The sequence below is a fragment of the Dipodomys spectabilis genome, unplaced genomic scaffold, assembly GCF_019054845.1.
Source record: "Dipodomys spectabilis isolate Male_0828 unplaced genomic scaffold, ASM1905484v1 ptg000436l, whole genome shotgun sequence".
NCBI classification, from domain to species: domain Eukaryota; kingdom Metazoa; phylum Chordata; class Mammalia; order Rodentia; family Heteromyidae; genus Dipodomys; species Dipodomys spectabilis.
Window position 1 is genome coordinate 8,548,014 of NW_024871113.1, and position 12,415 is coordinate 8,560,428.

General features: G+C 44.5%; 1 protein-coding gene across 3 annotated transcripts in view; it reads left to right on the plus strand.

Moving 5' to 3' along the window:
- Positions 1-983: 983 nt before the first annotated feature.
- Fnip2 (folliculin interacting protein 2) overlaps positions 984-12,415 on the plus strand; it is a 147,715-nt gene continuing 136,283 nt past the window's right edge. For 2 of the 3 annotated variants that reach the window (XM_042668422.1, XM_042668424.1), the window contains exon 1: positions 984-1,281. In XM_042668422.1, the coding sequence (XP_042524356.1) occupies positions 1,175-1,281 (107 nt within the window). In that variant the 5' untranslated portion in view covers positions 984-1,174. The remainder of the gene's footprint in view (positions 1,282-12,415) is intronic. The other variant, XM_042668425.1, reaches the window with a different exon arrangement.

Sequence of the window (12,415 nt, forward strand, 5' to 3'; positions counted from 1 at the left end):
TGAAGAAGCTGGAAGAGGTGAGGTTGAGTTCCAACTTTATTTAGCTCTATTATCCACTATCCCCCAAACTAGAGCCTCGTGCTAGAGAACAGAAGATTATGAAGCTGCTTTGAATGTGGTGACACCTTCAGGCTCTGGCGCCTGGCACCACAAAACACTGAATTCTCATGGGTATTCCGGTGGGACCGGCAGGAAAATGACCTCATTTCCACCTACAAACCAAGTATCTGCCTTTGATAACATTTTTTATGTGTCAGGATTGTCCAATTAGGAAAGCAAGCCCTTGTTTAAAATAGCATGTCTTAAGTTTCTCAAACTACGTACTTAGTCTTTTCTCTGTATTTAAAGGCTAACCATTTTAAATACAGCTTTTTACATAACCAAGATATGGCGTGGCCCCAAAAGTCAAACAGAACAATGATTGCATAAGTTGTTTAAATTAAACATGTAAGAGCTCGGAGAAATCTCCTGTGGTTATGGCAGGAACGTGCTAATACCGTGCAAGCCAATATCTCAGAGCGAGCCTTGTCACTGCAGTCCCAGCCCTGCCAAACAGCAATTCCAAACATTGAACCTGTCGTCCTGCATACATTCCATTAAGCGAGTTCCGTACCAGCCCTAGTTTAAAGTCTTTGTCTCCCAAGATCAAAGATCCGCCCAGAAAGTGGTTTTCCCTAATCAGGAGCTACGCGAGGTGTCCGGGTTGCCTCGCCCGGCTCCCTGAGAGCGCCTCGACCCCGCCCCGGTCCCTTTAAGCACTGCTCCCTCGCGCGTCAAGCCGCGCCCCTTCAGGGACGTAGACCCGTGAGCCAATAGCTGCCGCCGAGCCCTCGCGCTCCTCCCCCTCTCCTCCCCCGCTCCTCCCTCGCCCCTCCCGCGCCGCCGCCTTCGCCGCGGAGCTGCGGGCTCCTCCCGCGGGAGGTTAACTGTCAGCGCGAGGCGGCGGGCCGGCTCAGTCATATGACCAGCCGCCGGCGGTCCCAACGCGCAGCCCACAGCGCGCTACTTAGCCACCACTCCTCAGCCGCAGCGGCTCCGCGCTCGCGCCAGACCGGGTGGCCGCGCCTCCGACGACGCCCCCGTTGCGATGGCCCCGCCGCGGCCGCCCCCGGCTGCGCGCTGAGCCGCGGGCCTCCCCGAGCGCCACGGCTGGAGCTGCCGCGACCGCGGCATCATGGCCCCGACCCTGCTCCAGAAGCTCTTTAACAAAAGGGGCAGTGGCGGCAGCGCGGCGGCGGCGTCCGCCCAGGGCAGGGCGCCCAAGGAAGGACCCGCCTTCAGGTGAGGGTCTCGGGGTTCCCAGAGGCTCCGAGCGCGCTGAGGCGGGCGGAGGAGGTCGGGGGGCGCGGCCCGGGGAGAGCGCTGAGGGGGACCGGAGCGGGCGGATGGGGAGCGCGCCCGGGCGCCGGCGCTGCCTGTCCGGACTGCCCTGGCGGTCCCAGGCGCCCGGGCCGCGCAGGTCTCAGCGGGCGGGCGTGCCTCGTCGAGTGTACCCCGCGAACCCCAGCGCCCCCCTGGGCCGGTGTACCCCCGGCCTGCTCTCGTTCTCTACACTCGCGGCCGTTCCCGCGCCGAGTGCTCCCGAGGTTCCCGGGGTTCCCGAGCGCGCGCCTGCTCGGCCAAGCAAGGGGCGGTGGGTGCGGGATTGAGGCGAATCCTGCTAGGCAGAGCCACCCCGCGCCTCTGCGGGCCCCGAAAAGCTGCCAGCTGTCATTTTGCGGACAGCTCCAACCAGCTGTGAACGTGACTAAATTCTGAAGTTGTTGAAGGAGCAATAGTCCACTGAGAAGGGCATCTCCTCTTTCTTTACAGTGTTCGACGAAGCTCTCTGATGGATGAATGAGATTTCCACCTCCTCTCGAAGGGGAGGGTGCCGCAGCGTGGGTGGAAGGGGGGGGGATCAAATGCTTTTACGAAATACCTCAGACGTCAGTTTTCCAAAGCGGACGCGTATACTTGATAGATCGTTAGATCTTGTATTTTAGAGGAACGTTCACTGTGTCGATGCTTTACGTGGATTCTCCCCCCTTTTCCTTTAACAGCTGAATGATGTGTGCTATTCAGTCCCATTTTCCAGGTGAGAGCCCTGAAATGGGGAATTTGAACAGCTTGACGCATACCCACCCACAGCTGTTAAGTGGCGGAACCAGCTTAGTAATCTGGGCAGTTTGAGCAGGAAATCCAGTCTTTGAAATCCATAAGCTATTCTTCTGCTACGAAGAGGCCTTAAAATAGAGTCCTAAATTGCCTTTTTTTTTTTTTAAGTTACATTGAGAAGTATGTTTCTTTTTTTTCCCACAGTTTTCATCTTTTTTTTTTTTTTCCTTCTGACTACCCACTCCCAATTCTTGTACACTGGCAGAGGCTTTCTGGCCAGCCAGTCCTATAGAGATAGTTTTTTGTTAAACAGGTCTAGACTCTGTATGACAAATCCTTTAAAAGTTTCAGGTGAAACTTTGAAATGAATTTTGGATTAAGTCTTAGGTCATGTATTTTGTTTCTCTTCAGTTTCATTCACGCGAGTGCATGTGCCATGTGCATGATGGGTGCTGGGATAGTAAATTGTGAGGACTTCAGTGCACCCCGTTCGGTGTCTTATTTCCTTTAGGTGAACTGAATCTTTATAATTTGGTTAGTGAGTTCTGTGCCTTTCTTTGCACTGACTATCCGTGATCCTCTAGCTTTTCAGGATGCTAGAATTACTTCAGAGCCAGGGTATGTAATTTCTTCCCCTTCCTTTCACGGACCCAGACCAGATCAAGGGTAGGAAGCCTGGAGAGAATGGGGCTTATGTGTTAACCACTCCTGCCAAGGAGTGGTTCTGGTGCTGGTGGAGATTGTGGAGTTAGTCATTGTTTCTTGGACTCCCTGGCTAGTTGCCCACTAAAATTCCTTCCATCCATAAATTTAATCGGGTGTATTTTTTTTTTTCCGACCAGTTGTGGGGGCCTGAACTCTGGGCCTGGGCGCTGTCCCTCAGCTCTTCAGCTCAAGGCTAGAGCGTTACCACTTGAGCCACAGTGTCACTTCCGGCTTTTTCCTTTTTGCTTATGTGGTGCTGAGGAATCGAACCCAGGACCTCAGACATGCAAGGCAAGTGCTCTACCACTGAGCCACCTTCCCAGCCCAATCGGGTGTATTTGGAACAACAACAAATGTGTTTCTATTAGGGATTGGTCATAGTAGGGAAATTGAATCCCATTTTATGGAAACATTTTCAGTAGAGTGTTAAGACTTCTCATGGTGTATAATGAAGAACAAGAGGTAAGTGGTCTTTGGAAATTTGGAGTTTTCAGTTGAATGAAAGTCATCTGCGGACTGGGAAGGTGGCTCAGTGGTAGAGCGCTTGCCTTGCATGCATGAAGCCCTGGGTTCGATTCCTCAGCACCACATAAGCAAAGAGAAAAAAGCCGGAAGTGGTGCTGTGGCTCTAGTGTTACAGCGCTAGCCTTGAGCTGAAGAGCTGAGGGACAGCCTCCAGGCCCAGAGTTCAGGCCCCACGACCGGAACCGCCCCCCCCCCCCCCCCCCCCCCCCCCGCCCCCCACCAAAAAAAGAAAGTCATCTGCAGAATGAAAGGTCCTCCAGGAATTCAGGTAGACATTTTTTGGGGGCAGTTTTTTTTTTGGGGGGGGGGGGTTCGTGGGGCTTCAACTCTGGGCATGGGCGCTGTCCTTCAGCTTTTCAGCTCAAGGCAGGTGCTCTACCGCTTGAGCCACAGAACCACTTCCGGTTTTCTAGTGGTTTATTGGAGATAAGAGTCTTGCAGACTTTCCTACCAGGGCTGGCTTTGAACTGCGATCTTTAGATCTCAGCCTCCTGAGTAGCTAGGATTACAGGCGTGAGCCACCAACGCATGGCCGGGGGCAGTTTTGTAGTATATTTTTTGGGAAAATCTAAACAAGATCCTTTTTAGGCTATATAGTAGGTTGAACTCAGGGCCTTGTATTTACTAGGTAAGTGTTCTACCACATAAGACATACTCCTAGTCTGGGAAAAACTTAAGCAGGCTATGCCTGCGGGAGTTCACAACGTTTTATTTGATAGTTGGAGAATCTTTTTGTATCTTTTCTGTCAATGATAGACTTTTGTTCCTTAGTTTAACCTTTTTTCTTTATTTTTTGAGACAAGATCTTGCTGTTTAATTTAGGCTAGCATGGAAATCATATCCTCTTGTCTCAGCCTCCCAATTGATCTTGAGTCCTGGGATTATAGACCTATGTCACCACACCTGGCATGATGTATGTTTACTCTTTTGTGCTTCTTAATTCCTTTTCTGGGTTTCTTCTTTGCCTGCCTGCCTGCCTGCCTTCTCTCCCTCCCTCCCTCCTCCCTCCCCCCTTTTTTCCCTTCCTCCCTTTCTCTCTCTCTCTCTTTCCTTCTTCCCTCCCTCCCTCCTTCCTTCCCTCCCTTCCTCCCTTCCTTCCTTTCCTTCCCTTCCCTCCTTCCTTCCTCTTCCTTCCTTCCTTCCTTCCTTCCTTTCTTTCTTTCTTTCTTTCTTTCTTTCTTTCTTTCTTTCTTTCTTTCTTTCTTTCTTTCTTTCTTTCTTTCTTTCTTTCTGTCCCCTCCCTCCCTCCCCCTCTCCCCCCTTCCCCCCTCCCTCCCTTCCTTCCTTCCTTCCTTCCTTCCTTCCTTCCTCCCTCCCTCCCCCTCTCTCTCCCTTCCTTCCTTCTTTCTCTTTCTTTCTTTCTTTCTCTCTCCCTCTCTCTCTCCCTCCCTCCCTCCCTCCCTCCCTCCCTCCCTCTCTCTCTCTCTTTCTCTTTCTTTCTTTCGGCTTAAACTCAGGGCCTGGGCACTCTTCCTGAGCTTCTTTATGTTCAATGCAAGGCTAGCACTTTGAGCCACAGTTCTACTTCTGGCTTTTTCTGTTTATGTAGTACTGAGGAATCAAACCCAGGGTGTCATGTATGTTATGCAAGCACTCTACCAGTAAGCCACATTCCTAGCCCCTGTTTTCTTTTTGTAATGGACCCCAGCTTCAGGCATAGTAGGTTTGCCTACAATCTTAGCCCTCTCCTCTTTTTTATGGGTTTCTTACTGTTCTCCCATTCATCCAGGTTTCTCATATTAGAAAGGAAACAAGTAGCTTTTATCACAAGTCATTTCAGATCCTTGTGCTTTTAGGCATTTTGCCTACAAAGATCATCACAATCAGGATTCCTTCCTGGATTTTTTGTTTAGGATTTTGAGAAAGAGCCTTTTCATAATTTTGGGAAAGAAGTTGTTAAAAGGACATACAAGGAAGAAAAAGAGATTGAATTTACTATTTAAGTAGAGCAAGAACATGATATGATCATGGTATTTGTGAAGTTTAAATTAAAATTCCTCTGTGGTCATGAAAATTTGAGAGAAATCTCTGCTGGTCTTCCTTTTATTCCCCCCTGAACTTAGGTAGGTTGTTACAATCAACATGTTCATCTAAGTGTCCAGTGCTTCTTGATCAGAGTCATCCCTTCTATCAGTCTACCGCATCTTGTCTGTTCCCTCCCACCTAGACTCATTTCATGTTTTCTGCTGCCCTGATCACAGATGTACATTGAATATTCTTACTGCATTTGTCCCTCTTCTTTGCTAGTTGCTACACTAACAAATTTTATATTCGCATAACCTTTTGCTCTAGGAGGGAAAGGTTGGACAAAAGAATGATTTGTACAAAGGAGGAGGCAACAATGCTTGATAAGAAATGTACTCATTACCTCGCCCATGTAATTGTAACCCCTCTGTATGGTATTTTCACAATAAAAAAATAATTTTCACTAGTCTAAAAAAAAAGAATGATTTGTACAGTGTCTCAAGTCAGAAATAGAACTGGGTTCTTAATTACTGCAGATTTAAATCCAGCATATTTGCATAAGACTAACATATCTTGTTCAAGTTAACTTTGAAGCATTACCTTTTTTAAGTGCTGGTAATGAACTCCAAGACTCCTACATACTAATTGAAGCTTTATTGTAAGGTGATCGTTTATTTATTTATTTATATTTACTTATTTTTTGGTCAGTCTCGGGGCTTGAACTCTGGGCCTGGGCGCTGTCCCTCAGCTCTTCAGCTCAAGGCGAGCACTCTACCACTTGAGCTACAGCGCCACTTCCGGTTTTCTAGTGGTTTATTAGAGATAGGCGTGTCACGGTCTTTCCTTCCCGGGCTGGCTTTGAACTGCAATCCTTAGATCTCAGTCTTCTGAGTAGCTAGGATTACAGGCGTGAGCCACCGGTGCCTGTCGATCGTTTTATTTTTAACTGCCTGTAGATTAGTGGATCAGGTTCTGCCTAAAATGTTCATGGAACAAAGAGGTGAAAAAGATGACTAAGATGTTTTACTTTATTTTGGATCAGTTAAATGAGGTAAGCACATGTATCACCCGGGATATGGGAAGTTACTGAAACCCTCATGGCTGCCTGAAGTGCATCTGTTTAACTCCCTTTGCTACCCCCCATTCCCCCCTCCGACCCGAGTACCTTATGTCAAATGGCCTAGTTAGTACTAATCCCTACTTGTTCTTTTAGAACAGATTTCTGTGATCAGTTACAGGGTTAGCATACTTATGATTAATCTGCTTATCATAATGATTAAATTGCAGCTAATGCCCAAGGACAGTGACCTGGTGCCCTACCTGTACAAATCCAGATAGGACACCTGTGGTTATGCCTTCTGCAGTTCACAATCTAAAGGACAGTAGGTTATATAGTAAGATGAATAACAGAAGACAGCATAACAGAAACCAGCATGTAAATCTAACACTGATAGTAAAATTTTACACTCAGTATAGAATTGAGGACTATTCTGATGCATGATGTCAGTGAGGATAGGACTATGATTTCTCTTCCCCTCTATCCTTCAAGGTTATATACATTTCTAATGTGATTTTTCTAAGGCAGAATGGGGCATATTCTGGAAAAGACTCATGCTTTTAATATCCATATTGTAAGATATGTGATTCATAAGTAGCTTTTTTTTTTTTTATCCTCCCTCCCTTTTTGTGCCAGTACTGGGGCTTTATCTCAAGACTTAGGGCCTCTGCTGAGCTTTTTTGCTCATAGCTGGTGCTCTACTATCTGAGTGTCTCCTTTACTCTTGGCCTTTTGCTGGTTAATTGGAGCTGAGTCTCCAGGACTTTTCTCCTGATCTGGCTTTGAATCGCAATCAGTGAGTCTCAGCCTCCTGAGTAGCTAGGATTAGAGGTGTGAGCCACAGGCACTTACATTTTTTAAATGGCCTTGCCTGCTTGTTTGGATCTTCTGGGCCATTCCTTACATAATACTGCTTGTGTTCAGATATCACTATGCGGGTGGTATAGTTCTGAGTGGCCCTGAAGATCCTAGTGAACTCAGGAGAGGTGAGAAAGGGAACAGCTGTTCCATCTAATGCCATGGGTATTATTAAAGCCCTTGGAAGACAAATTGAGGAAACCTTGATTGAGTTCTACTTTTTATGTACCATGTTGATGTGAGATCCAATAAGACTGTATTTCTCTGGTCCTCAGAGTTTAGTCATTTGTGAAGTTATAGCACCAGTCCAGTGTAATAGACTGTGGTGAGGAAGTAATCAGATGACTGGAACTCTTTTAAAAAGGGTGAAATGCAATGTAAAATGATTTTAGGTATTAACATTTTTTTAGGTAATAGAGTTCAATATTTGCCCATTGATGCTTTACTAAGAATGAACCTGGCTCCCTCCATCCCTCCCTCCCTTCCTTCCTTCCTTCCTTCCTTCCTTCCTTCCTTCCTTCCTTCCTTCCTTCCTTCCTTCCTTCCTTCCTTCCTTCCTTCCTTCCTTCCTTCCTTCCTTCCTTCCTTCCTTCCTTGGCAAAATTGGAAATTAACACAGGGGCTCAAGCCTCCAGTGCTCTACTACTTGAGCCATGCCCTCAACCAGTTTGGCTTTGTTATTAAAATAGGACCTGGTACTTTTCATGTGTTTCCGATGAAATTTTATACCTCTACTTCCTAAGTACCTGGAATTGCAGATATATAATATCACAACTTTTTTGTTTTCCCCCAACTTTTGTCTGTCTAGCCTCAAATCTTGATCTTATTGTCTCTGTTTCCTGAGTAGCTAGGATTATAGGTGTGCATCATAATACCCAGCCCTTGAATTTGTTTAACTTATTTTTAGAGGCTTTTTTTTTTCTTTCACTTTTTTGATTATTTTATTATCTTTTCTTTCTTTCTTTATTTTTGGGTCTAGTTGTGGAGCCTGAACTCTGGGCCTGGGCGCTGTCCCTCAGCTCTTCAGCTCAAGGCTAGCGCTCTACCACTTGAGCCACAGTGCCACTTCCAGCTTTTTTCTTTTTGCTTATGTGGTGCTGAGGAATCAAACCCAGGGCCTCAGGCATGCAAGGCAAGTGCTCTTCTACTGAGCTACCTTCCCAGCCTTTATTTTATTATCTTTAAGTAGTTGTACAAAAGAGTTGCCATTCACCAATGCAGTTTATGAATACAATGTATCTTTTAATATTTTTTAATATTTTCACCCACCCCTCCAAACCCATTCTTTCTCTTATGTTAATTTTAGGTTATATTTTTATTTTTTCCCCTTTTAATAAAGCAATTTATGTACAGTGCATCTTTATCTTTGCCATCACATAAACATCTTCATCCCCCTTTGACCCACTTCTTACCTTACATTTCTCAGTTCTGTGGTATATATGTTGAATTCTTGCCCATATACTCCTCATTTACCCCCTTCATTTTTCTACCTCTCTTCTCTTTGGCCCTACCATACTGTCTTGAAAGTACCTATTTTCTGGTACTTGTTTTGTTGGGCTTGATTTAGTCTTTTAAAAGAATTCCACTATTGGGCTGGGAAGGTGGCTCAGTGGTAGAGCGCTTGCCTTGCATGCCTGAGGCCCTGGGTTCTATTACTCAGCACCACATAAGCAAAAAGAAAAAAGCTGGAAGTGGGCTGTGGCTCAAGTGGTAGAACGCTAGCCTTGAGCTGAAGATCTGAGGGACAGCACCCAGGCCCAGAGTACCCATGACCGGACCCAAAAAAAAAAAAATTAAAAAAAAAAAAGAATTACACTATTTGCTTTCTCTATAGAGTCTATTACACTTAAATCATTTGTAACTCCTTGCTTCCCACTCTATGTCTTTTTTTTTTTTTTTGGGTCCGGTCATGGGGCCTGAACTCTGGGCCTGGGCGCTGTCCCTTAGCTCAGGTTCAGAAGACCTGGCTTTAATCTGAGTTCATTTAGTTTCAACTAAATGTTGGTTGAAATGGCCTTCTTACTTTTCAGATTTGCAGTCTCCACTCAATGGAGAACCATTTAGTCCATCCTGGAGTCTTAGTCCTGGGACAAATCCTGTCGCAGTGCTCCAGTGAATAAACGTCAGGCTGAAGTCTTAAAGTCTCTGCTCTGTGACCACATACATTTCCACTCCTTCAACTTCTATTCAAACTGAATAATGCTTTGTAGTTCTAAACTCTAAGGCCACATATTTGCTGATATCAGCAGGATTTTCTGTTTCCCGAACCCTTGGCTATTAAGGGCCATTTTCCATTCCTTCAGTAGAGGCTGTTTTCTTGAGACATAGCTGAAGACTTTAAAAATTGCTTTTGATCATATTGAAATTTGAATTCAGGGCTTTATACTTGCTAGGCCTCACATTCACTTTCATTTGCACTTTTTAATAACTTTTCATTAAACAATTAAAACTTTATTCATAATTATAAAATAATGAGCTGACATTATATTTTCATGCACGTATGTAATGTACTTTGATTATACTCCCCATAACCTTGGTTGTGCTCCCTCATGCTGGTCTATTTCTTCTTCCCAACAGGTTTTTTTAAATCAAGAATAAGATTGAACCAAAGGAGAAAATGGCTTAAACAAAACAATACACTATGTGAAGGTGTTCTCTATAGAAAAGCAAAAGCACTCCCCCACGGTATAACCCCTGCTTTCACTGTATTTGATGTTGGTATAATTTGTGTAGGGGAAGGGAAAAAACAAATCATTTAAATAGGGATACAGGTTGACCCGTTGCAACAATGAGATGTACAAGTTGTTATGTCAAAAAATGAACTTTACAACTTTGAGTGGGAGATGGGAAGGGATGGGAAGGGGAAACAAAGGAGGAGGCAACAATGCTTGATAAGAAATGTACTCATTATCTTGCCCATGTAATTGTAACCCCTCTATTCGGTATTTTCACACACACACACACACACACAAATCAGAGATCATGTACTAATGAAAAAAAAAAAAGCAAAAGCAAAGATAATATTTTTTAAAAAAGGGATGGGATCACTTGGAAAAAAAAGAAAAGCCAAAGCAAGTTTACATTTATATGGCTGGCAGGTAAAAGGAGTTTGTGAGTGAAATTGTGCAGACCAAGCTAGCACCAAACAGCACCCTGATAGGCCGATAGGATTGCCTTCCTGTGGGTAAAATTGGCCTTCGTTATCTTGCTCTAATGGATTTGTATTACTTTTGTGATTGAAAAAAAAAATTTTTTTTTGGTCTGTCGTGGAACTCTGGGCATGTGTGCTGTCCCTCAGTTCTTCAGCTCAAGGCAAGCCACTTGAACCACAGCACCACTTCTGGTTTTCTGGTGGTTTGTTGGAGATAAGAGTCTCATTCTCTGGGGATGGGGGTTTAGCTCAGCGGAAGGGCGCCCGCCTGGCGCGCCCAAGGCCGTGGGTTCGGCTCTCAGCCCTAGTTTAAAAAAAAAAAAAAAAAAGAGTCTCATTCTCATGGATTTTCCTGCCAAGGTTGGCTTTGAACTGGTTCCTCAGATATTAGCCTCCTGAGTAGCTAGGATTATAGGCGTGAGCCAACGGTACACAGTGATTTACAAAATATTTTATACAGAAAGAGTAGGATAAATTTAGTTTGTCAAATAAAAACTGATCTGAACAAAAACAGAATTTTTCCTCTGCATATGCTTCTCTTGGCAACACAATACATAGGCACAGTTATCAATGACTAAATTTAATATGTCCCATTATTTTGGTACAAAGTATACTAGGAAAAGGTTATGTATGTAGCATGATGTATGAAGATACAAATCCTTCTCACAAGTCCACTAAAAAGGCAGCTGGACAGAGTCTTTCTGAACACAAGAGGATGCGAGTCAGTCACTTCCATTCCCACTCAGTCCTCCTATTCAACTCTTCCTTTCCATTAAAATAAGTGATAGGTTATTATTAAAAATAACATACTTGTTATGAACTTTAATTTTGAAAACCTAAGTCTATTGCAAGCCTTAGGAGGCCAGATTACTTGATTGTGTTAGTAATTATAGAATACATGTATGAAACATTTTTCCTTAGCCTCTCAGCCTATGCAGTGTTTACCCACAGACCAGTTGGTTATTGAGCACAGGTCTCTAGCTTTATTTGAAAGATGTTTAGGAAGAATTGGCATAACCTTTTAAATAAGAGACCTGGAGTTGATAGGCTTTTGTTATTGTTTTTGTGTTGTTTTGTTTTGGGGGTGGGGAGCCTCATTGGCCTGAATTTGCAGGCTTCCTGCTTCAACTTCTCAAGTGCTGGGGTTATTGGTATTACCCCACTACTCCTGGCTAGATTAATTTTCTTTTCTTTGTGGTACTAGGGTTTGAACTCATTGCCTCAAGTTTGCCTGGTCTGCTTTCTTGACTGGCACTCTATCACTTAAACCACACCAGCCTGGTCTTTTGCTGTTTATTTCAGAGATAGAGCCTCACAGGCTCTGCTTTTCTGCCAGGCCTAGCTTTGAAACTCAGTTGTCCAGATCTTAGCCTCTTGAGTAGCTAGGATTACAGCTGTGAGCCACCAGCATGGGGAAGAACATTGGTTTTTATTGTTATTACTTTAGATTGTGTTCTTCTAAGGTCAGCTTAAGGAAGTCACTTTGTCTTTGTTTCTTTGGCAAAGGAAGTTTTAAAAAAGATTGTCCTGGCCCTCATGAAATGCTTTGGCTTGCCTGTATGAGCTCCTGGTAGGTAAATCTGGTTTGGGAACAGGTATGTTCCTTATTGTTCTAGCCACTGTCCCCCACCCTACCCCCTTGGTGTGTGCAAAAAAGGAACAAATGTTTTAAATTGCTTGTGTGAGTTTTTTGCTTTGTATGAATCATTGGGACTGGGCTAAAAAGATCCTATGTTCTTTTGAGTATAAGAGCACTGAAGTAGTTGATGAGTTCCTACTTATCAACCATTCTTTATCAGTTTTGTAAGAAACGATCATTATATAGAAGAGGAAAAACAGGGTGACTTTTCCAGCTGAGCATATAATAGTAATTTCCCTCCACTTCACCCCACCCTGTCTGTAATGGAACATCCATGACTCACCAGGGCCACACAGGCATTTTTGTAACCAGCACTTGAATAGTAGGGTTGAGTGGGGAATGGAGGTGTTTGTCTAGCATCCTCTTATGTTTAAACAGAATCTTACCAGCTGCATTTTCATATATCATACTACATACC